The sequence below is a fragment of the Camellia sinensis genome, chromosome 1 (assembly GCF_055761805.1).
Source record: "Camellia sinensis isolate YWXY chromosome 1, ASM5576180v1, whole genome shotgun sequence".
Classification (NCBI taxonomy): Eukaryota; Viridiplantae; Streptophyta; class Magnoliopsida; order Ericales; family Theaceae; genus Camellia; species Camellia sinensis.
This window is the reverse complement of record NC_138961.1, coordinates 4728555-4754184: the sequence shown is the minus strand read 5'-3', so window position 1 is coordinate 4754184 and position 25630 is coordinate 4728555. Positions and strand designations below refer to the sequence as shown.

The 25630-nt window shown below is 33.2% G+C and overlaps 1 protein-coding gene across 1 annotated transcript; it reads right to left on the bottom strand.

Moving 5' to 3' along the window:
* Positions 1 to 1571: 1571 nt before the first annotated feature.
* LOC114264530 (Tetratricopeptide repeat (TPR)-like superfamily protein) lies at positions 1572 to 12737 on the bottom strand. Its single transcript, XM_028205165.2, has 7 exons — positions 12563 to 12737; positions 10124 to 10436; positions 9355 to 9645; positions 7951 to 8199; positions 7522 to 7646; positions 6262 to 6360; positions 1572 to 2290 (listed from the first exon to the last, which is right to left on the bottom strand). Exons 1-7 carry the CDS (start codon positions 12622 to 12624, stop codon positions 1723 to 1725), a joined length of 1707 nt encoding a protein of 568 aa, XP_028060966.2. The 5' UTR covers positions 12625 to 12737; the 3' UTR covers positions 1572 to 1722.
* Positions 12738 to 25630: the final 12893 nt, after the last annotated feature.

Sequence of the window (25630 nt, the reverse complement as noted above, 5' to 3'; positions counted from 1 at the left end):
TTAATTTGAAGATAGAAGATAAAGAGAGTTTGTTTGTTGGAAATACTATGATATGAGATTAATATATGAAATTACATAAATACCCTCAAACTAACCAATATTCTAATAATTATAATATATATATATATATATATATATGTATATAATAAAAAAATAAAAATGGGAGACAACCCACTTGGGGTGTCTTGCCTTTTACATAAACGCCTCCATTTTTTTTATTTTTTAATTTTTTTTTTAAGCCATTGTATGCTGGTAATAATTTGAAAAAGGGTTGAAAAGAAAGGGGCACTTATGTAATTTCATACCCTCTCCACCAACAATCTGTGGACTAACTTTTGAATCCCACACTCCTCACAGCTATGTTAATCTAATACCCGTACAGGATTACTAATCCTCGTAGACTATCAATCCGGCCCATCATTTGCCAACCAAACATGCTATTCATTGTTGTAGCTTACTAATAGTCCAATCCGACTCCTTAGTCAGCCAATTAAACATGCCCTTAGTGTGACCCAGCCAAAGGTTTTCCTTTTGAAAATTTTGAAATTTTTTTATTTTAAAAAGATGTTCATAGAGAAAATTAGAATAGAATATTAAAGGTTTATTTTGATGTGTATTATAGTCATTTTACTTTAAAGTACAATTGTCATTAAAATAAAATTTCATTAAGTGTTTAGATTGAAATAAATAGATGTATAGAAATAAAATTTCCCGTTAAAAGCTAATTTTTAACTAATTTTCCAAAGGAAAATGCCTCATACACCCACGGGGTCGACACCCAGTGAGGTGGCACTCCACTATTGGTCCAAAAAAAAAACTGTTACCTCACTGGGGGTGCGACCTCCAATGAGGGTATGCAGCATGATTGTTTTCCAAATTGCCCCTTAAAGTACTATAACAGACTACGAAATTTTGGGTTATTTTGGACCAAAATCTGAGGCGTCAGACAAGGCTTCTATTAGATGAGATTGTGCTGGCTTGTTTTTTGTGTTTATACAAAAGCAAGTTTTAATTCTGCTCAAAAGAGAGACAAAAAAAAAAAGTTTTACTTTTTAAAAATTTTTATTGTGTTTATCTTTAAAAAAATAAATAACTTATTTTCAAAAATATGCTTATCGTTTATTTTTTTGGACATCTAAAAAATAGATTTGGATTTAGTTTAGCCTTCAGAGTGATTTTAAAACATACTTAGAGCCTGTTTGGAATTGAAAGTTGATAATAAGCAAGTCAAAACACCTCTTCCCAATTTTCTTTTCTTTTCTTTTCTTTAAAGCTTATTGAAACTATTTTTTTTATCTCAAAAGCAATAAACAAAAATTGTATCAAACACTTTAAAACAGGCACAACTTTTGGTTGAGTTTTTCATAATTTATTTTTTATCTTAAAAAAAAATTTAAAACTAGTCAAACAAAAATAAACACTAAAAAAAAACTATGCTTTGAATTTTCAAATATTATTCATTATCAAAAAAGAAATAATCATATGAAAATAATGAGTGCTTTTATTTTTTTTCACCAAACAAATATTTAATTTTTTTTTCAAAAAATACATAATCTAAAAACTCAAGCAAATTGCACTATCAACCTGGACTTCATTTCAAATGTTGTAACATACATTTGAAGGATTTCATTTCAACAAAATGTTCTGGGACTAATCTCATCAAATTTTTATGTCACAGCCAAGTACTCCATGTGTACTAATACATTCAAAATGTCAAAAATTTTATAGAGCATCAAAATTTACAGCATGTAGGACACCTTGTTCATGTTGATGATCACCAATCAAAGCAATCAGCTCGTCTTCTTCAACAGAAACAGTCTCTGCATAATCATCATCATAATCATGATCTTCATCATCATCATTATCATTGGCATAAGAATTGCTATGCCCTACAAGTCGGTTAGCTTCCATTTGTTCTTCTACTGTTTTCGCCAAAGACAAGAGAATATTCTTTGCTTTCTGATCGGGAAGAACCCCACAAGATTCCATCTCTTTGAACCACACAACAGCACTGTCAAAATCTGTGTTTTTACCATATGCATCCATGATTGTTGTGAAAATGGTTTGATTCGCTTTGATACCACTAAAACGCATTTCTTCATATTTCTCCATCATCTTATCAAGATTATTCACTTTTGCATAGCCTTTGATCATTGTCCCGTAAGTGACAACATTGGCCTCAAATCCATCCTGTTTTATTCTTCTGAAGAATTTCTCAGCACCTTCCATGTCAGATGCATTCACATAAGCTGATAACATTGTTGTGTAAGAGCAGAGATCAGGAATACATCTGCCATCAACATTGTTGTGTAAGAGCAGAGATCAGGAGTACATCTGCCATCCGAGAGTGCATTATCAATAATTCAAAAAATGGTTACATCCTAAAGTTAAGCAGACTAAAAGTGGAAGACATAATGACCAATCATAACCTCATGGTAGAAAATAAAATACATAACACATCACTAAAGAAACATTTATTATGTCATATATATGAATATTTAATCCTAATATCTATGGGAATTGGCTATGCCAAAATAATATGAAACCATTCAAATAATATATAGGCGATATAAAAAATTTGGCAATATGGAGAGGAGAGGAGGGTGGAAACCAGTGGTTTACAAACATGAAGGCAGAGGGAGCGGTTCAACAAAGAGGAAGCAGACATTCACACCATCTTTGTGGATAATATCCCAGAGTCAATGGAGCCAAAGGGGCTTTTTGATCTGTTTACAAACTATGGCATTGTAAAAGATGTGTTTTTTCCAAGTAAGAGAAGAAAGTCAACAAAGTCAAGAATCGGATTTGTACGGTATGATTGCCCAGTGGCAGCTAATGTTGTAATACAAAAAGCCAATGGACTTTGGTGTGATGATCGAGCAATAAGAGTAAAGAGAGCAGAGTTTGGCAAAGAACAGGGAAAAGGACAGAGGGTACCATACTCAACAAATGCCAGAAAATACGTCAGCAGGGCTAAGAGCATCTTGTCGACCGGTGTAAGAGTAAAAACATTCACTGAGGCAGTCAGAGGAGAAGGATCATCAGAGAACTCTAAATTTACAGTCAAGGTTAATGAAGTGGGTAATGGATGGCTATATCAAAGTTCCATTGTAGGGCTCAAATCTTATTGTTCTGTTGAGGATTTTCAGGATGAGTTACAAAAGAAAGGATTGAAGGACATTGAAGTAAGAGTCGGGGTTGGTAGGGATGTTGTTCTTACCTTTAGTTCAGTGGATATTATGAAGGAGAAATTTCATTTGATGAAAAGTTGGTTGCATGAATGGAGTGATTCTGCTATGGAATGGAAGAAAGGGTTGTGCATTGAACAGGAAAGGTTTGTATGGATCAGCCGTTATGGTATTCCACTAAACTTGTGGAATGTGGATACTTTTAAAAAAATTGGAGAGATTTTGGGGGAGGTGATAGGAATTGATGATGTGTTCTTTTACTGTGGTAGAGTAAGAGTTGCCACGAAATGTATGGAGTTGATCAATAATGTGATTAATTTGGAATGCAAGGGACAGTTTTTCCCAGTTAAGGTTTGTGAAGAACAGCTCCTGAATCTTGCAAATGTCGGATTCATTGCAAAGAAGGCAGTGATGGAAGTTATGAAGGTGGGGATGACCATTCTCTGAACATGGAAGTCAAAGGGAGGAAGACGATGATGATGTGGACGCCTATGTGGAGGAGGAGGTGGAAAATAGGGATGATGTGGACATCAGTGCTATTCAAAGAAGATTAGAAGTGATGAGGTGGTGGGGGATGATTGCTAGGTGGAGGAATCAGCAGTAGAAGAAACAAGGAGTGGTGGGGGAAAATCAACCGGATGCAGTGCGTGCGTGGGAAAAGTATGCTCACGGTAACGAGTTCCAATCAAAGCATTAAAGATGGGAGGCAAAGGGTCGATGGTGAATTTTTCACTCCAGGTTTTGTTAGAAGTCTAAGTTGGTCTGAGGGATGTAGGCCTGCCATTACCTAGGAAGTTGTATTGGGCCAAACCCAACCCTGGAACTTAGTTGGTGGAGCTGAGCATATTGATTGCAGATAATAATAAAGCCCATGCTCACCAAATTGAAACTGTCTTATTATCATCTAATCAGAGGATTGCTGATGAGGGTGTAACATCGAACCATAGAAAGCAGAAGAGTAGGAGATAAGGGATAGAAAAGCAAAGGGGGAAGGAAGAAGTGTATGCAAAAAAAGAGGGATACAGGTACGATGAGAAGGATGTACCAAAATGATGCTGCTACAAGTATTAATCTTAAGAAAGGAGCAGTTTTTAGAGCGGTGGTAGCAACATTATCGTTGTCAATGTCAAGCAAATCAGGAAGAGATAGACTAATCCTTGATGAAGCTCAAGCAACAATGCAAATGGGTTGAATTTTGGGTATGAATTGCAATGGGATAGAGGAAGAAGTCGTAAGTAAAACAATGGAGCTTGAAACAAAGGATAAAGAGCGATTCGAGGTTGGAGGGGCTGATGCTCAGTAGCTACATTAGCTCAGGTGATTTCAAGGGTCATATTGATTTTTTAATGGTGGTCTTATCATGGAACGTTAGAGGTTTGGGGAGACTTGAGAAAAGGAGAAAGATTAGAAACGTGTTGATGAAAAGGTAGACCTGGCAATGTTGCAGGAAACAAAGAAATCGAGTGTTTCTAGGGAGTTTGTAAGGTTATTGTGGGTAGGGGAGCATTTTGATTTCATGGAAGTTAATTTGGAAGGGAGTGCAGGAGGATTATTATGTAGGAAAATGTTTAACACCCACAAAAATTCTCACAATTTAACCCACAATGATGTGGCATGATAGATGTTAACTTTTATTTGCCACACACTTAATTGTGTAGGGCCTATCTCTCTTGCCACATCATTGTGGGTGAATTTAGGGGTCCAAATTGTGGGGTCTGTAGCGCTACTCTATTATGTATTTGGAACCCTGAAGTGTTCCCACTCTATGAATGTTGTAGCAGCAAATTTTTTTTACTCCTTGTTGGTGCTTTTCGTCATTCTTTTGAGTTTATCGTTGTTAACGTATACGCACCAAATAATGCAGGGAGCAAGGAAAAGGTGTGGGAATCACTTATTAGATTGAAATCTTTATTCCCAAAGCCATGGTGTTTGGGTGGTGATTTTAATGAGATTGGGAATATAAATGAAAGAAAGGGATGCCCCAGAAGAGATAGAGGAATAAGATGTTTTAACGAGTTCATTGATCAAATGGAGGTAGCAGAATTACCAATGCTTGGAAGGAAGTTCACCTGGTGCAACTCATGATGGAGAGAGGTGGAGCAGAATCGATAGAGTTTTAATTCACCCGGAGTGGCTAGCCAAATTCAATCTTAAGTTTTGGGTACTTCCAAGAATGTTCTCGGATCATTGTCCCATTCTTCTAATGGAAGATGAAAGGGATTGGGGTCCTAGACCATTTAGATTTTTGAATGCATGGGCTTTACATCCAAGTTTTACCAGTTGTACGCAAGTCTCGGAAGGAAACTCCGAGCACTGAAAGTGGCTCTGAGAGAGTGGAATACTGAAGTCTTGGCAACGTGGATGTGAAGTTGAAGATTGCTGAGAAGGAAGCCCATTCTTTTGATTTGATTGCAGAAGAAAGAGCACTGAATGAGTCGGAGAAGGCTAGAAGATGTGAGGTAAGAAGTAAGTTTGGAAGTTAAGCAAGTGAATAGAATGGATGTGGCTCCAAAAATCCAGATTGAGTTGGACATTGAAGGGAGATAGGAATACCAAGTTCTTTCACACTATCGCTAGCAGTAGAATGAACAGAAACTCTTTGAATTCAGCGGTGGTTGAGGGAGTTAATTATGATGATCCTCAAAAGATGGAGGTGTTCTCTCATTTTAAGAAGCAATTCACTGAACTTTGGAAGATTAGACCAAAGCTGACAGGTCACTTTCAGTCTATTGGAGGTTCACAAGCAACTGTATTATTGGAGGCTGAGTTCACTGAAGGGAAAATCTGGGCTGCTATTAAGGGCTGTGAAGGGAATACCGTTTCAGAACCTGACGGTCTTAATGTGTTTCTTTCAGAAGTGCTGAACTGGCACTAATCAGGAAATCGCTGACTTGCTTTTTATACTTCTGAACAATGAAAAACATATTACAGGAGAGAAGAGCGACAGACAAAGGGTTCAGGAAGAAGGAAATAAAGAATTACTGTCTGAGAATGATACTTCTATCCTTAGTTTAGGACATGTTCAAGGAAAAGCCCAGGGTATGTGATCATATTCAGAAAGAGGAAAGGTTACCTGTCTCTTCGCATGCTCTTAAAGACAGTTCGAGCTTGATCCACCATTCCTGAGATTGCAAACGCATCAAGCAAGATGTTATAAGCTTTTTGGGTTGGCCTGCAAAGGACACCAAGTATCAACTATCAAGCAAAGGTAAGAAATCAACGTTAAAGCTTTTTTAAAATGCAAAACTGTTCGTCTAACACATAATGAGATACTGGGATTTCCATCCATTCTCAACTCATAAAAGAAACGCAGGTATGAATCCAACCTGGCAAACTAACCCAATTCATATATGAATTAGTACCAGGTTGACCTCTTCTCATCAGTTGAACAGTTAGTTTCCGATTTAGCTATATTTAGATCCAAGTAAGGCTTCTGTGCAGACTAAACAAAGTAGTTTCTGATTCAGTTCAAATGTAGCACCTTCATATTTATCATTGATGAGATATATAGTTACAGATACACAGATGGATTGTGGTTGACCTATATCCAAATGCATTGGGTAATATTCGTTTATAATCTAATAACAAAATGCTCGTGTTTGGTTGGCCACAGATGTAAAATCACTTTCCCCTTGGGCTCAATCAATTATAAACTTTTGCATATTAAGGCCAAGTTTGGCATAACCTAAATAATACAAAAAGTCAAAAAGTCACTATCTTATTTAAGTCACATCATCTTATTTAAATCACATCACCTCTCTAACACATCACATCAAACCCAACCCAAACCCAACTCATATAAGCCAATAAGTCAAAAAGTGCACTTTTTTAGAACATCCCAAACCAACCCTAAATCTCTCTGAAGTCCACTGGTGGGTTGTGGCTTTGAAAAGAGGGGCACGAATCCTCCAAAGTAGCAAGCAGAAGAGTTAGAAGAAAAAAATGATTCCCCAACAGTCTTTATAACATGAAAGCTGAATTCATTTCTCAACATTCAGATGGAAAAATCCAAGTTAAGACACAACTATAGGGGTGGAGCCAGATTTATCTCCTGGGTGGGGAGTCACGGCTTCCCTTTGCATGTGGCTCCACCCCTACATATGCAACAATATCTATTCTAATATTGGAATGTCAATGATATCTAGTTTTTCATAATCTGCGCATGAAGAAAAAATCCTAAAAAGGCCAAGCAAGATTCATTATGCATGGTTAGTGGGTTTTCATCAAAAGTCAAAAAAATCAAAGTAGAGAATAAACTATAATTTTCTCAACATCTAAGTTCTATAACATTGTATACTAGTGATATTATAACAAGAAATAGGTCACTACACACCTGACACCAGCATCAAGCATATCCTCAAAAACAGCCAATGCTTCTTCTTCCCGTCTAGCTTTTCCATAAGCATTAATAAGTAATGCATAACTCACAACATCAGGTTCAAGGCCAGCTCTTTGCATCTGAAATTAGCATTTACTTCATAAGTCTAATGAAATTACATAAGTAGGAAATTAAAAGATAAACGTAGGAAAGAAAATTCAGGAGATCCTGCATAATTATGACAAGCATTCAAGGATTACTCTTTCACAAAGAATGCTTGTGTACTTGCATGCAAACCCCTAATGTGTGTTGCAATACATCATAAACATAAAAAAAATTACTGCACTACGCTAATAGACAATCAATAAAAGTACTTCCATATAAAAGACTGGTTAACTATAATCCAGGAATACAAAAACTAAACAGAAAGTCCTTCAATTTTACCTCGTCATAGATATTTGCAACCTCCTTGTAATTTGTTTCAAATGACATTAAGCTATTATAAGTAACCGCAGATTTCTTCACTCCTCGCTCAGCCATCAATGCAAATATTTTACGAGCTTTCTCATAGCTCCCTGCTTTCTTATACATATAAATCATCATATGAAACATTTTCTGGTCGGGTCTCAAAGGTGAACTCTCCTCATTCAGAAGGGTATCAAATATCTCTTCAGCCTCTTCAAACTTGTCCCCCTACAAGACCCAATCAACCATAAGGTTCCACAATATCCATTCCCGCATATTCAAACAATGGCACAACAATATCCTACTCCAAAAATCATGTGCCTGTGCAGATACACATTACATGCATACTAGTAGTGTTTCACAACAAATTTAAAGTATATCCCATAAACTACCTAGATGCGCTCCCCCATCTAACACAAGATTAATTGACGAATGAAGAGAAAGATTAATTAAAGAATGAAGAGAAAATGGGGGAAGGAAAAGGGGCTAATTAAGGATACTGATCAGATCATGGTCCTATTGTAGGTATTCTAATGGTGAAGCATATTCAAGGAATGCAATATAGAGCTACAAGGAACCTGGACTTTCTTTGCCTGCAGAAAAGGTAGCAGTTTATTTAATAGCACTCAACATTGTGGTAATGGCATAGTCTTGGTGCATACTTCCATGACATTGGAATTAGTGTTTTTAAGCCACAACACTTTCCAGTCTCCATTATGAAATATCCAAATCATTTTGACCACCTTAATCTACTTGGAAGCAATAAGAGGATTTTTTATGTTATTTTTATAGGTAATTTAAGGATACTCAAATTTGGAGTCTCTTTATTGAGGGACCGGCCTAGAAGGCCGAGATCAGATGAATTTTCAAAACCTCAAATAGTAGTAGCTTAATGTATATATGGAAAGGAAGTGATCCCTGCATTTACAACATCCTTTTCATAATAATTTCCCTTAAAACCAAAAAAGCAAAGGAAAGATATTAACTCTTTAGAGCACGCAGAGGTATCTTCCATGCAACCAATTACAGAGAATGAGTGAAGGTGCAACTTCTGAAATGGAGAAGAAAAAAACCTAAGGACATCAACATCTTAACGGATACATAGACATCATGCTGTTTAAATATGAAATAAATAAAAAATAAATAAACATAGGCATCATGCATCCACCTGCCATAGTTTGTGATGAAAGTGAGCTTCCTACATAGAGAAGCAAAAGAGTCCAAAACTATATTACTCTTATACGGATGCCCCTGACAAACTTTTACACACTTCTGGACCACAACCTTTTTTTGTGATTCTAATAATAAAAATTTAGTTGAAGAAATTACATAAGTCAAAGGATTTGAATTATTCCCAGAAATGATATAACAGAGATCAATTACCTCAGCAAATGCTTTCAGAATTATCTGATATGTTAAAGCAGAAGGCTCAGGGCCTGAAGACTGCATCCTTCGGAATATTGCTTCAGCCTTATTGTATTGACCTCCTCTTCCATATGCTTCCATAAGAGCAGTGTGGGATATTACATTTGATGCATAACCCTTCTTGGTCATGTAGCTCAAAACCCTTTCGGCCTTGTTAAAGTCCCCCTGCTTCCCATGAGCAGTGATAAGCATAAGAAAATCCATCTCATTAAAGTGCCACCAATGCTGAGTCCGAAGCCATTCAAGAATCTACATGTGATTAGAACAAGAAGTTAGAATCATAGTAAAAATAAGAATGATGTGTTAACAAACTGCAAAATATTTTCCTCTTCACGTACAGAATATTAAACGGTCTATAATCCAAACATGCCAATCAATAGCATGGTGGATACAAGACTCAAAACATACTTCCCTAATAGCCCAAAGGTCTGGACACTTCACAATTGGATAATCATTAGATACGAGAACCTTCATACTGAATTTAGAATAGAAATTTAATTGGCACAACATTTGAGGTATGCCTCGCACAGAATATTTTGAATTGATGCATAATGGGCTTAACCCTATAATTCACTTAAATATTGGTAACGTGGAATGTGTGAATCTTAGAACACAGTTTAGCAACAACATATTCTCCTCCTCAACAGTTAATGAAATGACTGAAGCAAACATGCAAGCCACAAAATAAGAAGAAAAAGAAGATTGTGAGAAAGACCTCTGGAAATACCTCACTAACAAGGTTCCATTTCTTTAGCTGCTTAAATCTAACCAGGGTCCCCAGAACAAGGTCCTTGGGAAGTGACTCGTTTCTGGTCCTTTGGCTTCTGAGCACTGAAACTGCAGATCCAGCCTCCTCAATTTCATTCATAAGTTTCCTCCAGTTCTTCTGATCAGCTTCGTCAGCTGCATCTTTGAAAACTTCTATTTTCTTCCTCTTTTGCAAGAACTTTCTTGGAGCCAGCATACCAAGACAAACTACCTCAGCTCTTCTATGGATTTTTATGTTGGCATCAACAAAGTCTCCACATATTTTTGGTTTACTGGAGTACAAAGACACAACATATCATAATGTTATTATCCTGCCCCTAAAAAATATGAATATACCCCAAAAGCTGGAAAGTTATTCAAGAAGTATCCTCTTTTTGTTTTTCAAATATATGTGATAAATTGTTAACCACCATGGCACCATCGTATCTAAAAGTTAAGCTAAGATATTAGAAAGAGAGAGTTACTTTATTATTCTCAACGCATTCCCCTCACGTGTAGCAAAACTCTCCGCTATAAGCAAACCAAAAACATGCAATGATTATAATTACCGGGTAGGCAGTGATGTTCAAACACATGATTTACTGTATACTTTGATACTGTCATAAATTGTTAATCACCATCTCATCTAAAATATATATATACATACTTTTTTTTTTTTTTTTTTTTTTGGTAACTTTAAATTTTATATCAAAAGAAAACACCATTACAAAACAAACAAGGGGCACACCCCAGCACTTCAAAACAAAACAAACCGAACCCAGAAACTAAACAATATCAGACAACAAACCAAAAAAAAAAGAAAAAGAAAAAGAAAGAAAGAACTATTGAACCAGAAGAAAAAAACAGGGACTAAGCTTATCTCATCTAAAAGCTTATCCAGTTAGAGATTGGAGTAACTTAATTATTCATTTGCTCAACAATCTGTGGAACAAAATTTGATGAAACTTCAATATGGTGTTCATGAAAATTTTAGGCAGGGCCGGCCCTGCCCTAAGGCAGGTAAGGCTTGTGCCTTAGGTCCCATATTTTGGCCCAAAAATAGGGCCTCCAAATTTAAAAAATTGTTATAGGTTCAACTTTTTTTTTTTTTTTTGGTTTTAAGATCAATTTAAAGGGCCCAAATGTTTTATTGGGCTCATGTATAATTTAGTCCATATTTATTTATAAATGTATTTGGCCCATATTTATTAAAATGAAAATATATAAATAAATAAATAAATAAATAAAAAACAATAGGGCCCCTAAATTTGGTAAAACATATAAACATATATAACATAGGGCCCCTAAATTTGGCCCAAAAATAGGGCCCCTAAATTTGGTAAAATATTATAGGCTCAATGTTTTTTTTTTTTTTGGTTTTAGGATCAATTTAAAGGGCCCCAAAATATTTTTTTGAGTCCATGTATGATTTACTCCATATTTATTTATAAGTGTAGTTTGGTCCATATTTATTAAAATGAAAATATATATTAAAAAAAAAGTGTTTGGGCTCAAGAAAAATAATACATACAATATATGGGCCCTATTTTTTTTATTTTTTATTTTTACCTTCTTTATCTATTAGATTTTAGTGGAATAAATAATTTTGCTCAAATTTTTTTACCTAGGTCTTTATCAATTTTAATTGAATAATTTTTTCCTAATTTTTTTGTTCTAATTTTGTTTTATTAAATTGTTTTATTTATAATTTTAATGATTATATGTGTAATTAAATTTTTTTATGATTACAAACAAATAAAAAAATTATAACTTATAGTTTTATTCATAAATTTTTTTTCAATATAAAAGAGCCCCATTTCTGAAATTCGCCTTAGGCCCCGACGAACTCAGGGCCGGCCCTGATTTTAGGGAGCTAATATTCCCATTCCACTCTATTCCAAATAGACTCCCTTCTTTATTCTTATTATACATAATTACATTAATACCTTCTCACACAAATATACTCCTTGAAAAAACTAAAATTCCAAGGTATTAATGTAATTATATATAATTTAGACAAAAAATATAGTGTATTTGGAACAAAGTGGAGTGAGAATAGCAACTTATAAATTTTATACCAATGATAACAAAGGCGTTAAATGAACACAACCCAACAAACAACATGATAAGAAATGAACAACCCACAAATATAAAACCCATTTAGCAGTCAATTATAAATTTATAAAGATTCTACAAGCAATTATAAATTTATACGAATTTCAAATATTAAACTAACTTCACTCATAATTGGAACCCAAGAAAACCCAACTACTGAGCCTTATAATGCTTAATTGGCTATATAAATTTTTCAACAAGAAATTGAATTTAAGACTTTCTCAGCAACCAAACATACAAAAGCAATATAAACAGATAAGAATGAAATTGAAGTAATTCGGTGAAATTCACAAGGATAACGAACCTCCAACTGAGAGTGGATGGAGCTGAAAAGAAAGGTTTGAGGAACAACAGTGTTTGCGGCATTTGTAGACACCACCAAGCCTTCGAGTCTCGACCTTCCTTCAATTCTAGAGAGAGAGAGAGAGAGAGAGAGAGATACCAGCTTCGGCTCAGATTGGAGGCGCAGAGAGAGATATTTCGTGCATTGGGCCGGATATTGGGCCCAATTTTGTTGAAATAAAAAAAATAAAAAAACAATCTTTCAATTGGATTGGACTAACATTTGGTCCAAATATTACAAGCTTCAAAAAATAGTTCATTCAATCTATGCCGGCTTTATTCAATTAATTAATGATTTTTGTATTAGATTTGGAAAATTTATGAACTTTTAGATTTATTCAACTAATTTGATTGAATGTATTGTTTGGATTTTGTATTAATTAGAGGGATTTTTATTTTTTAATTTTATAATAACTATGATAAATTAAACCCGAAATTATGAACTCATTCAATTGCATCAATTTATATACATTTAAATTTGTCCAAATTCATAAACGAATTGCATTTTGCAACTTGAATTAAAATTAATTTTAAATGAGTTAAATATGAGTACCTATCACGCCCTGAGAATTTTGGTGACACGAGAAGCAGTGTTGGAGGTTATGGAAGGTTTCGGAAGGCGAGAGAACGTGCTAAAGAAGGTTGAAAGGCTTTAGAACATGGTAGAAGGGTCTGTGGTGCCTTAGAAGATTCTGAACTTGGTGGAAGAACCTTGAAGGATCTAGAGAAGTCTAGATGAGTCTGGAACATTCTAGAATATTATAGAGTTGTAGAGGGGTAAAAGCATTAACCTCAAAAGCCTAAGAACATGAATGACTGGCCCAAAACATTTAGTCTAGCCAAAGTAGTCCAAGGTGAAGAAGAAACCCAATAATGTCTATCGAGTGAGGAGACAGCGTCACATGACTAAAGTCAGAATAAAATCGCCTCTTAGAGGGAGATTCACAGAATAAAGCAGTGCCCTTGGATCCGTATACAATCAACGATGGAGATCAAGACTATCAGAGATAAGGATTCGGGATCAGAACATCCAAACAACATGACCGCCCGATAAGTAAGATCCAACGGTCAAGATACTAGCAAATTGAGCATAAGACATCCAAACTAATCTAAGCCACCCAGAATGAAACAATCTGGCAGTGACAAATCAAGGCAACTTGACCATTTGCTCAACCAAGGTCTGATGGCATGCAAGACCATTAGATCAAAATGGTCATCCAACGGCCAAAATATAAGATATTAGGACTATAAAAGGAAAAACCAGAGATAGCAATAGCAAGTATGAAAAAACAATATAGCTCAATCTTTCTTTTCAATATAATATGTTCGAGCACTATTTTGACTTGACCGTCGGAGGGTCCTCCCGACCAAATCTGGTCGAGAGTGATCACTAACGACTTGATGTCTTTTTGCAGAGTATAGGAATGAGCAACTCATCTCACTTTCCTTATGGAGAATATTTCAGCCTTTCACAATTATGGAGAAGCCTACTATATACTACACTTATATAGCTTCTAGAATATAGTAAATAGGTTGTTATCCTAGATATTTTTAAAGAACGCTCTAGAGGAAAGATTGTAACTCTTGGATCAAAATGATCCTAACCATCCATTGAGGAGGTGGATGGCTATACAAGAGGAGGGCCTCATTTGTAAGGATATCCAAGGGAAGGCCTCATTTCTCACTCTAGAGGTCTCTTGAATCTCCAATTGCGTTCAAAAAATTTAGGAGTACCAAGAGTGTGAGCGCTTGTGAAGATGATAGCCTTATAAGCATTGTATAGTGAATACATATTGTTAGGTGTATGTTACAACTAATTAGGATTGTTGTGACATGCAAATACACGAATTGTAAATAAAACATGGACATCAAAAATAAAAGATTTAAATAGTTCATTCTAAATTATGACTATGTTTGCAGTTGTTATGCTTTCAATATTTCAATATCAAAAAGTTTATATAAGATCAATTCAAGAATTGTAAGATATTACAAGAAATAAAATATATAACAATTTTTATATGATTAATGAATACTATCAAAATTAAGAGATAATGCACTTTAATAATAATAAAAAGGGGCAAAATTCATTTTATTTTCTTTTGGTTGAGGGTTGTAGCACTTTATCCCTCTATAATTCAAATATATGCAAAGAGTCCCACATCATTTTGGACTAAATTGCTACATGGATAAAAACACATTTATACCATTTTTGTCTTATTCAACAAATTTTGTTTACAAAAAAGATTACATATTTATTAATTTTTAGGAGAAATTAGAAATCAAAGTATATAAACATTACCATTAATCTGAAAATTTTCTTCCAACTTCCAACTGATTCGTTATTTCTCCTAACTTTTAACCGTAATTAACAATTACATTTTCTTTTACTTAGAAAAAAAAAAAAAAAGAACAATTATTAACTTTTCAATCTAATTGAGAATCATTTTTATCTAATTTTTAAACCTAATTTCAAATTTGATTACATATTGGTATATATTATTATTATCTATATATTATATAAACAAAAGGATATTTTTAGTGAAAAGAGCTAAGAGAGATCTAAAAGTGTTCAATCTAATTTTCTTAATTTTTCAATTTAAAAAAGTAATTAATAAATCACATGCTAACACTTTTGTTTTAAACAAATAGTGCATTTTTTGTTCCTAAAATCATTCCTTTCTTACCATCAAACAGGGAAGGAGCACTACAAAAAAATTGACTTTTTGCGACGGTAAAATACCGTCGCTAATACTCTTAATGCCGTCGCTAATACTTTTTGCGACGGCAAAATGACTTTTTGTGACGGCAAGAGCAGGGGTTGCAAAAGAGTTTTTGCGACGGTAAGTGTCGTCGCTAATGTTTTGCGACGGCATTTTTTATCTTTTTGCGACGACACCGTGCAGTCGCTAATAACGTTTGAAATTTCTTGACTTTTTTGCGACGGCCCTATTTTACCGTCGCTAAAAATGTTATTTGAGACGGAAAAAAATACCGTCGCTAATAGTCTTTTTTTTTTAAAAAAAAACACTGTTTTTCCGACGGTGTGGTGCCGTCGCAAAAAATATAAAAAATATGAAATTTTCTATTTTTTGCGACAGTGTAATGCCGTCGCAAAAAATATTCCATTCACAAAAACATCATAACAGAAAATAAAAATAAAAATTGATTAAACCATCAAATTCAATATTTTACAAAGAATAATTAAACTGTACATGTTCAAATTCAATATTCAATTGAGTGAAATCAAGCCAGTAGTAATTTTGTATGTGGAAGCTCAGGGCTGTAATCCTCTTGTCAATCCGCTCAATCAATTCCTTGCCACCACCCTCTGGTTTTAACATTTGTTGTGCACACCTCAGTGCAAAAAAGAAAAGGGCCTGGATCTCAATTGGATAACCATATATTCCCTGTTCCAAATGTAATTGAAAAACAGAAGCTATAATCTAATATATGAAAGCAAGCTAAGTGGTAATTGAGAAATGATACTGTCAATTTGCCAAAAAAGTGTTAAGACTCAAGCAAGCACCACTCCGTGCCATGCAGTTCATGCTGCCATAAAAACTCCAAAATTGGATCAGACCAAGCTCAATTAAAATTGGGTCAAACATGCTCAAATAATGCCAAGAATGCAAGTTGGACATTTTATCTTAAAACCACATATGTAATAGAAATGCCATACTCAAAACAAAATATCAGAACAGCATTATGCAAACTATCAACTTAAAAGATGGATCTAAGGGTGGGCCTATGTTTGGATGAAGGGGGGCCATGGCCCCTCCTGGGTCTCAAAATTTTTCTTGGGCAGACTTTTTGCTTCCTATAAGAGTGCTAACCCATCATTATAGGCCCAGAACGATTAGTATAAAGCAGTCCGAAAAGGTAATAATTCAGATGGAAATTGATATCAATAAACATTTAAACGTACCTTGGATTCAGCTATGTATCCAAGCAGGGTTGCCAGCACAGGAGTGCTGCAAGGTGAAGCAACTAATGGTAAAATTAGAAAGTCCATTACCTGAAGGGAAATTAGCATTAGCAGCAGCAGCACGAGGATCGAAGTTGTTGAAAAATGAAGGCAGCTGTAACTCAATTATCTGCAATATCGGCCAGCAAGACCATGGAATATAAACATACAAATAATAAAATTTATCACTCAATCGAAGAGTAATTTGCTTTTCTTTTTTTTTTTTTTTTGTTTTCCCTTTGGATAAGTATTATTAGTAGTCCACTCTAATCGCAATTTAACAAAATTTAATACAATTCACATGTTTCTAGTGATTCGCATAATCTCATCATACCACTAGATCATCACATTCTTAAATGCTAGGCTAGCATACCAGCAACAGTGGCACTAAGAGGGAGGGAAGTGCAAAGATGTAAACAAAAACATTGTTTTAACAGTCGGGATATTAAGAAACTCAGCTCCTCTTAAGATCAACCAAAAGCATCAGCTTACCAATGCTACATAGTAGTAAAAAAATATTTGATTCCAGTATATACCACAAAGATAGCTATATAACGAGCTAATGATATTGACCTAAAGCAACTAGATAAATTCATATACAGTTGGTTGTGTGGTTAGAATCTATAGTCGTGTTCTCTATTATGGAATTGAATAAATATGATCTTGATAAGGGGTTTCTCATGGTTCTATCTTATGATACATTAGAAGACTATAAAACTTGGTGTGGTAGACACAATAACAGAACATCCCCCTGCATCTGACACGTGGATAATTTATCTACCGAAAAGGAAATGTGTTTAAATACAAGACGATTACATCCTCATTTAACAACTGTATGAAGGTGCTAATCCCACTGCCCTCACTTGCGTGTGTTGTTCAAAAAGGCTGTTTAAAGCAACTTCTAAATTTATACAACAAATATTATTTTCAGATTTGGTAGTATGTATGGGGCTCATCTCCATGCAAACACAATCGCTACACCTTTTAGTTATGCTGATTCAGACATATGCATTTATCACCCCAACCACACAGAATCAAGGTATCACCACTTCTGGCATATGTTCACCAATTATAAGTTCCCCTGGTATGTGACTTTGCAATGACCTATTCAAATCAAACTATGATTAAGTGAAGTGTCATGACCATGTTAGATCAGTTCATAAATTCCAAACAACCAAATCAAACTACACCCAATTCTTAGACACTTGGTGCTAGGGTGGTAGAAGTGGCAACTGTTCAAATTTCCATCTACCAAATTTATCTGTTAAAAACATCTAAGCAGTATTTTAGCTTAGCTCACCATCACAGTTCTAAGCTAATGCTGATTTTTGAAATGATCCAATGATCCCTGACCACATAATCACATAATATGCAAACCACAAAATTGTAAGCAAAAGACAAGAATTAAAAGAAGTTATTTACCTCTCTTTTGCTTTTCCCTGAGCCAAAAGCTCCTGGATGATTCAAAAACACTCCAATGCTGCCCATACACTAGCACAAAACTAAAATAAACCACCTTGTTCCAATAAATGCATCTTCAACTCAAATTCAAAAACAAGAACCTTGAAATGCAGTTCAGTCTTGACTAATTAGAAGAAACACTCTTTCAATTTGTTATCATGTAGTCTTGACTAATTAGGAGAAGCACTCTTTCAATGAAGGTACTCTCTTTTCCTCTTTATTTTAAATTTATGTTTGATTGAATCTATTCATCTAAGATTTTTTTAACTAATTGGGGAATTATCATATTTTTTAGATATTTTAAATTGGTTTCAAGTTACAAACTCTTTATAGGTATGGATTCATACTTTTATTTGATTAAATATTTATTTGATCATGATTATATGATATTTTTTTTTTATAACTACTATGATTGCATTATATTTATATATATATTTATTTTATACTTACTTTCGTTGATTATTTGATTTGTGAGGATCATATGAGGCTTGAAACACTATCTATTGTTGTTTTAGGTGTATTATCTACTTTTTGAGTTTACAAAGTAGAACTATTAATAAAGTGAGTCATGTTTTGAATTTCAAATTTTAAGGTTTTCCTGAGATTTGCACACAACTAACTCAGGTTTATGAGATATTTATCAAATCTCAAACACTTCACAACCATTGAATTATGTTTCGAGATTCCTATGGTCCAATTACAAAAACAACAGAAGAAATTAAGGATGAAAGGTCCTTTGTCAATTAATCCTTACCTTTGACAGGGATGTAATCCTATGTTTGATCTGTTAAAATGACTAGTCACTTTTGTATGATTCATTGAACCAGCAGCAGACACACTTATATGACAACTTGCTCTTATACAAACCAACAAATTTGCTGTTAGAGATAGATACAAAGCCTATTCAAATGTGTAGACAAAATCAGCCTAAAAATTTAGAAATATTCAAAGTGTAGACAAAACCAGTAGCAATGTTAAACAATTATATCCACAAAAACACTATTTTAGAGTATACAATTGATTCTAAAAATAAATAACAATACATGAATTTAATTCTAAAGCTCCGTTGAACAACAAAGAGAATTATGTTTAGAAACAAATGGTCAAGAAATGGCACAATCTTTCTATAACGGAAATGAAGCAACTTGGAAAAGCATTTTGAGTCATTTTTCCACTTTCTGTCCATGACAGATTCACAATGAGATCTAAATAGACCTAAATCTTCAGTTTCTGATTATTTGGGATATGACCAAAAAATAAAAAAAAGGGGGAGTTTCTACTAGTCAGAGCAAAATACTGTGAATTCTTAGTTTTTTCAACTTCCAAAGTGACAGAAATATTCAAGATTTCTTCTTTTAAATATATATATTTGTGGCAGCTTCCTCATAACTTGAATCCTAATGCATTTTCCACATATTGCATACAATATTCACAATTTTTAGAGATGTTTTCACAATTTTTAGATAGTTTCATACACCATTCACATTTCTATAACAGAAATGATTCCACTTGAAAAATAATTTTTAGTCATTTCCCCTTTTCAGTCAATCATAGATTCACAACAAGATCTAAATAGACCCTGAATCTTCGATTTCTCATTATTTGGTATATGACAACCAAAAAAAAAAATGAATCTCTACTCATCAGAGCATAATACTATGGATTTTTCGTTCTTTCAACTTTCAAAGCAACCAAAATATTATAGATTTCTTCTTTTTTATATTTCTTTGTGGAATCTTCCCAATAATTAGAAACCTAATGCATTTTCACATATTTCATACAATATTTACAATTTTTAGAGATATTTTCGTACACTATTCACATACTTCTACACAATTTTTACACATACATCGCAACTAATGACTATAAATCAGAGATATATCTGATATATATATATATATATAAAACAACCATCGGGCCGAGAGAGAGAGAGAGAGACAGATTGAGAGAGAGAGTTTACCAGTGAGTAGATCGGCGGTGCGATGATCGGTGCGAATCGATGAGATGAGCAACGAGAGAGTAAGAGAGTGATCGGTGCAGAGATGAACGAGATCGGTGCAGAGATAAACGAGAGGGTGAGAGAGAGAGAGAGAGAGAGAGAGGCGACTGAGAGAGTGATTGGTGCAGAGATAAACGAGAGGGTGAGAGAGAGAGAGAGAGAGAGGCGACTGAGAGAGTGATGTGAGGGAGACGATTAGATTTAGGGTTTTTTTTGGTTCTAAAGAGATTGGGGATTTTGGGGCGCGGGAATGGAAAAAATGAGGGGAACCGAGCGGGCGGGATGGAAAAAAAAAAAAAAAAATCATCATAAATAAATATTTAAATAATAAAAATAAATAAATAATAATTTTTATTTTCTTTCCGTTATTAAAGTTGATTTGTTTCATATATATTTTAATGAAAAATATTTTCACTAAAATAAAAGTTAATTTTCTGTAGTCAATGAAAAATATTTTTCTGCGGTCTATTTTTTTTTATTATTAAAAATCATGAACTAATTTTTTGTAGTAGAGGAAAAGGAGCGGCAGCAGTAGTGAAGGTGGTGGATAAGAGATGATGGTGGTGGCGGCGGTGATGGTGATGGCGAAACAGATTAGTGGTGAAGTTGTGGTAGTGGTAGTGTAAATGGAGTGGCAGGGGTGAAAGAGAGGTAATGGTAGTAGTAGTGGTAGTGGTGGTAGTGGAGTGGTGGCGATAGTAGTAGTAATGGTAGTCATAGAGGTGAAGTGGCTACAGTAGAAGTAATGGTGGTGGTGGAATGGTGTTTGTAGTAGTGGTGAAGGTGATAGAGGAGATGGGTGGTGAGAGAGAGAAATGAGTGAGAGACAGATAGAGAAGAAAGAGAAAGACAGAGTGATGAGCGAGAGAGAGATAAAGAGAGAAAGAGATATAGAGAGAGATAGAGAGGCAGAGAGAGAAATCGATAGAGAGAGACATATAGAAAAATAGAGATAAACAAGAGATGAGAGAGACATATAGAAAGAGAACGAAAAGAGATGAACGATAAAGAGAATAGAAAAATAGAGAGATAGAGAGAAAAGAGATGAGCGAGAGAGACAGAGAGAGAAAAGAGATGAGAGAGATAGAGAGAAGAGAGATGAGCGAGGGAGACATAGAGAGAAGACAAATGAGAGAGATAGAGAGAAGAAAGATGAACGAAAGACACACAGACAAACAGATAGATAGACAAACAGACAGAGAAATAAGAGTGATGAGTGAAAGAGAGAAAGAGAAGAGTGGTGGTAGTTGAATGGCATTTGCAGTAGTGGTAAATGTGGTAGAGAAGATGGGTAGTGAGAGAGAAAGATGAGTGATAGACGAATAGAGAAAAGAGATAGAGAGATAGAGTGATGAGCGAGAAAGAGACAAAGTGGTCGCTACAAGTGCATTTTCTTGTAGTGGATCGATAAATCGATAGCGAGCTCAATAAATAAAGAAGACAGATAATTCAAAACTCTGTTCAAAACTTAATTCAAATCAATTTTTTAAATATTTTAAATATTTAAATATTTTAAAAATATTTTAATTTTGTGAGAGACAGATAAAGAAGAGAGATAGAGAGAGAGAGACACAGAGATAGAGTGATGAGCGAGAGAGAGATAGACAAAGTGGTTGCCAAAAGTGTATTTTCTTATAGTGGATCGATAAATCGAGAAGGAGCTCGATAGAGAGAGAAGATAGGAGTAAGAGAGTGAGCAAGTCGAACATAGTGAGGGAGAAATAGACAAATAGACAAGTAGACACAGAGAGAGAAAAGAGTGATGAGTGAGAGAGAGACAGGGAGAGAGAGATAGACAGAAAAAGAGATAGAGAGAGAAAGAAAGAGAGAGATGGAAAGATAGAAAAAGAGAGAGAAACAAGAGATGAGCGAGAGATAGACAAAAAAAGAGAGAAATAGAGCGAAAAGAGATGAGCGAGAGAGAGACACAGAAAAAGAGAGAGACAGAAGGAGAAGAGAAATGAGCGAGAGAGATAGAGAGAGATAGAAAGATAAGAGAGAGAGAAAGAGAGAGAAAAAAAAAAGAAATGAGAGAGATAGAGATAAGAGAGATGAGCGAGAGAGACAGAGAGAGAAAACAGATGAGAGAGATAGAGAGAAGAAAGATAGACGAGAGACACAGAGAGAAAATGAGAGAGAGAGAAACAGGCAGACATAGAAAGAGAGAGAGAGATAGAGATAGAGAGAAATGAATGAAAAGAGATAAAGAGAAGAGAGAGAGAGATAGAGACAGAGAGACAGGAAAATGAAAAAATGAATGAAAAGAGAAATGTTATATCAAAAGAGTAAGACGACATTGTTTTTTTTAATTTTTTTTGCGACAGAAAAATACCGTTGAATTTATTCAAATCATTTTGTGACTGTATATATATGAAGCTATCTCAAAACCACAATTACCAAAATCTTTTAAAAATTCACTAAATACCAAAAATACAAAAAAAAATACTATAATTCAATACATTTTTTTTTTGTATTTTTATGTATTTATTAATTTTTAAAAATATTTTTTCATAAATTTTTTATTTTTTAGATACATCTAAGTAAGGTACATCTAAAAAAAATATTTAAAATTTTAAAAATATTCACTAAAAAAAAACACGAAAGCCACTTTTTGTGACGGCAGAAAATGCCGTCTCAAAAAAGCAGAGTATTTGCGACGGCACCATTTGCCGTCTCAAAAAGCAGAGCATTTGCGACGGCACTATTTGCCGTCTCAAAAAATGAGAGTATTTGCGACGGCAGAAAATACCATCGCAAATACTCTCATTTTTTGAGACGGCAAATAGTGCCGTCGCAAATGCTCTGCTTTTTTGAGACGGCAAATGGTGCCGTCGCAAATACTCTGCTTTTTTGAGACGGCATTTTCTGCCGTCACAAAAAGTGACTTTTTGAGACGGCAAGTGTGCCGTCGCAAATAGTTCCGTCTCATATATCCAGTTTTCTTGTAGTGGAGTTTTCCAATTAAGAAAAAATAATTAATAAATCACACACTCAAAACTATTTCGTCGTAAAATATTTTCTATTAAAATATTTTACATTCTTCATCATAAAATATAAAATAATTTATATAATAAAAATTTATAACATTTTTTCCCCTCTCACTATGACCAGTACTGCTCAATGTATGTATCAAATTTCATTATTTTCATACATAATAAGCGTTAATATGGTTTTTTAATGTTCAAGCTCTCAACTCAAATTTTTTTTTTATAATTTTTTTAATAATGAAAATACTAATTAGTTCACAATTAAATTTATGGAGTTTTATATTAAACCCTTAAATTATGCTACCATAATTACCATTTCAAATCACTTCATTAATTTATGTTTACCATACCAAATTTATTTTCGAAAATTGCTTCCCTAAGATTGCATTAATGTATGATTTTGATATATTCATACATACATATATGAAAATTAATTAATTCTTTAACTTAAAATTTAAATATTATTGATTCTTTAACATGGCCTAAGTTTCTCTCTAGCCCTCCATCGGACTGGAGAGGTGCTGCAGGGCCTTATGGGCTCATTTTTAGGTCTCATTTTGATAATTTAAACCATTTATATTTTAGGATTTATTGAGTACATCATCCCTATAAAAAAGTCAAGTCGGTCAAATAAAGACAAACATGTGCTTGTATCAGTTTTCTATGGGAAAAAAAGGGATAGTGAGAAAATAAACGATTCATATGAAATTAATCTAAACACGTGATTTCCTTTATTTGTCTGTCTTATTTTTTGCAAGGATGATGTACTGGACGCACCCTAAAATATGAACGGTTCGGATAATTAAAACGAGGCTTGAAAATTGGCCCATTGAATGTTCAATCCAATATTAGAACCCTCAAACTAGCTCATAACAATCACAAATCGATAAATTATGATATAATTTATACATAATATTTACAATTATTATTATCAAACATTTTTACTAAGATTAAAGCTAAAATATGATATACAATTTAGGACAACTCTGTCTTAGACAATTTTTTAATATATGAATATATGTAACTACTTATTTTATAGTGTTAACATAAATATATAATTTTTTACCTAAGTTCAATTTTTTTAATAGATATGCATAAATATGTTCATATTTCTTATTTTAAAAATAAAAAATACTTATAGATATTTATTTACCAATTTAATAAATAAATAAGTCAAATGATTCATAAGTTGTGCATGGACCAAGACAACTTTTAATGATTAGGTGAAAGTCACATTGACATAAATATACAAGTCATTTATGTATAACTCTGATAAAAATGAATAAAATTTAAATGATTATAAATCATTTTTACTACACATTTTAGATAAATTTTATATTATTATTTAACTTTAAAACAAAATTTTGATTATTTATTTATACTCGTGCATAGCACTACCAAGGTTACTTTACCAAATCTTAACACAAAGTAAAAATAAAACTAATTAAGATTTTAAAAAGAAAAGTGATTTTTTATTTTTTATTTTTAATTTAGTAGCTTTGGAATACAAAAATTTCTAAAATTTATAGGTTATTGACACAAAACCAAATTAGAATGAATCTAATTAAGATTATAAAAAGAAAAGCGATTTTTTTTTTATTAGCTTCAAAATACAAAAATTGTTGAAATTTATAGGTTATTGACACAAAACAAAATTAAGAAATAAAAAGGTGATCCCTTGATTTTTTTTTAAAAAAAAAAATTAAGTAACTTTATAATACAAAAATTATTTAAAATAATCAGTAGTAGACACAAAATAGAGTTAAAATTTGTATAATAAGATATCATAAATGCTTATTTTTTAACTACACAAAATTTAAATTTAAAAAAATTATATTTTTCATTTAATTCTTATCTAATTTTTAACTTGCTATACCCCAGTTCTTATTTTTAAGATTTTTTTTTTACAAATTTTAAAATTTATAGGTAACATTTCACTCTTATCTAATTTTTAAATTACTACCATCTTCTATTCTTCTATTATTAGAGTTATATTAATTTTTTTTTTCACATTTATCTTATTTTATTTTTAAAATTTTAAATTTCAATTTAATTTTTTTTTTAATCTTCATTTGATATTTACTGAATTTCTCTCTACCTCATATTTCTAGAATTTATTTAATTTTCTCTTTTTATATTCTTATAGTTCATCCTCAAATTTAAATTTGATTTTTTTAAACTTTATCTTATATTTACAGAATCCACTTTCACTCTTGATTTTCAGTTGAATTTATTCTTTTCTGAAGATTTATCTCATTTTCTCTTTCTATATGCATCTTCAAATTTAATTTAATTTTTTCATATTCATCTTATATTTATAGAATTTTACCCTTACTATTCTTTTTCAATTGAGTTTATTTAATTGAGTGTATTTCAAAAAAAATTAATTAGTCCTGCATATTTATATAAACCTAGTAAAATCACTAAAATCTATTATTTAAATACCCATCTAAATTAATACCATAGTATTTAGTTAATTTTTAACATATTTAGAATAGTTTACCACATTTTGTTACTTACCCGTGCATAGGACGAGTTTTACGCTAGTTATATAATATAAGTAAAAATGTTGTGTGGCAGTGTTTTTGAAAAGCTCAATATATTTTCCTCAAATTTTTG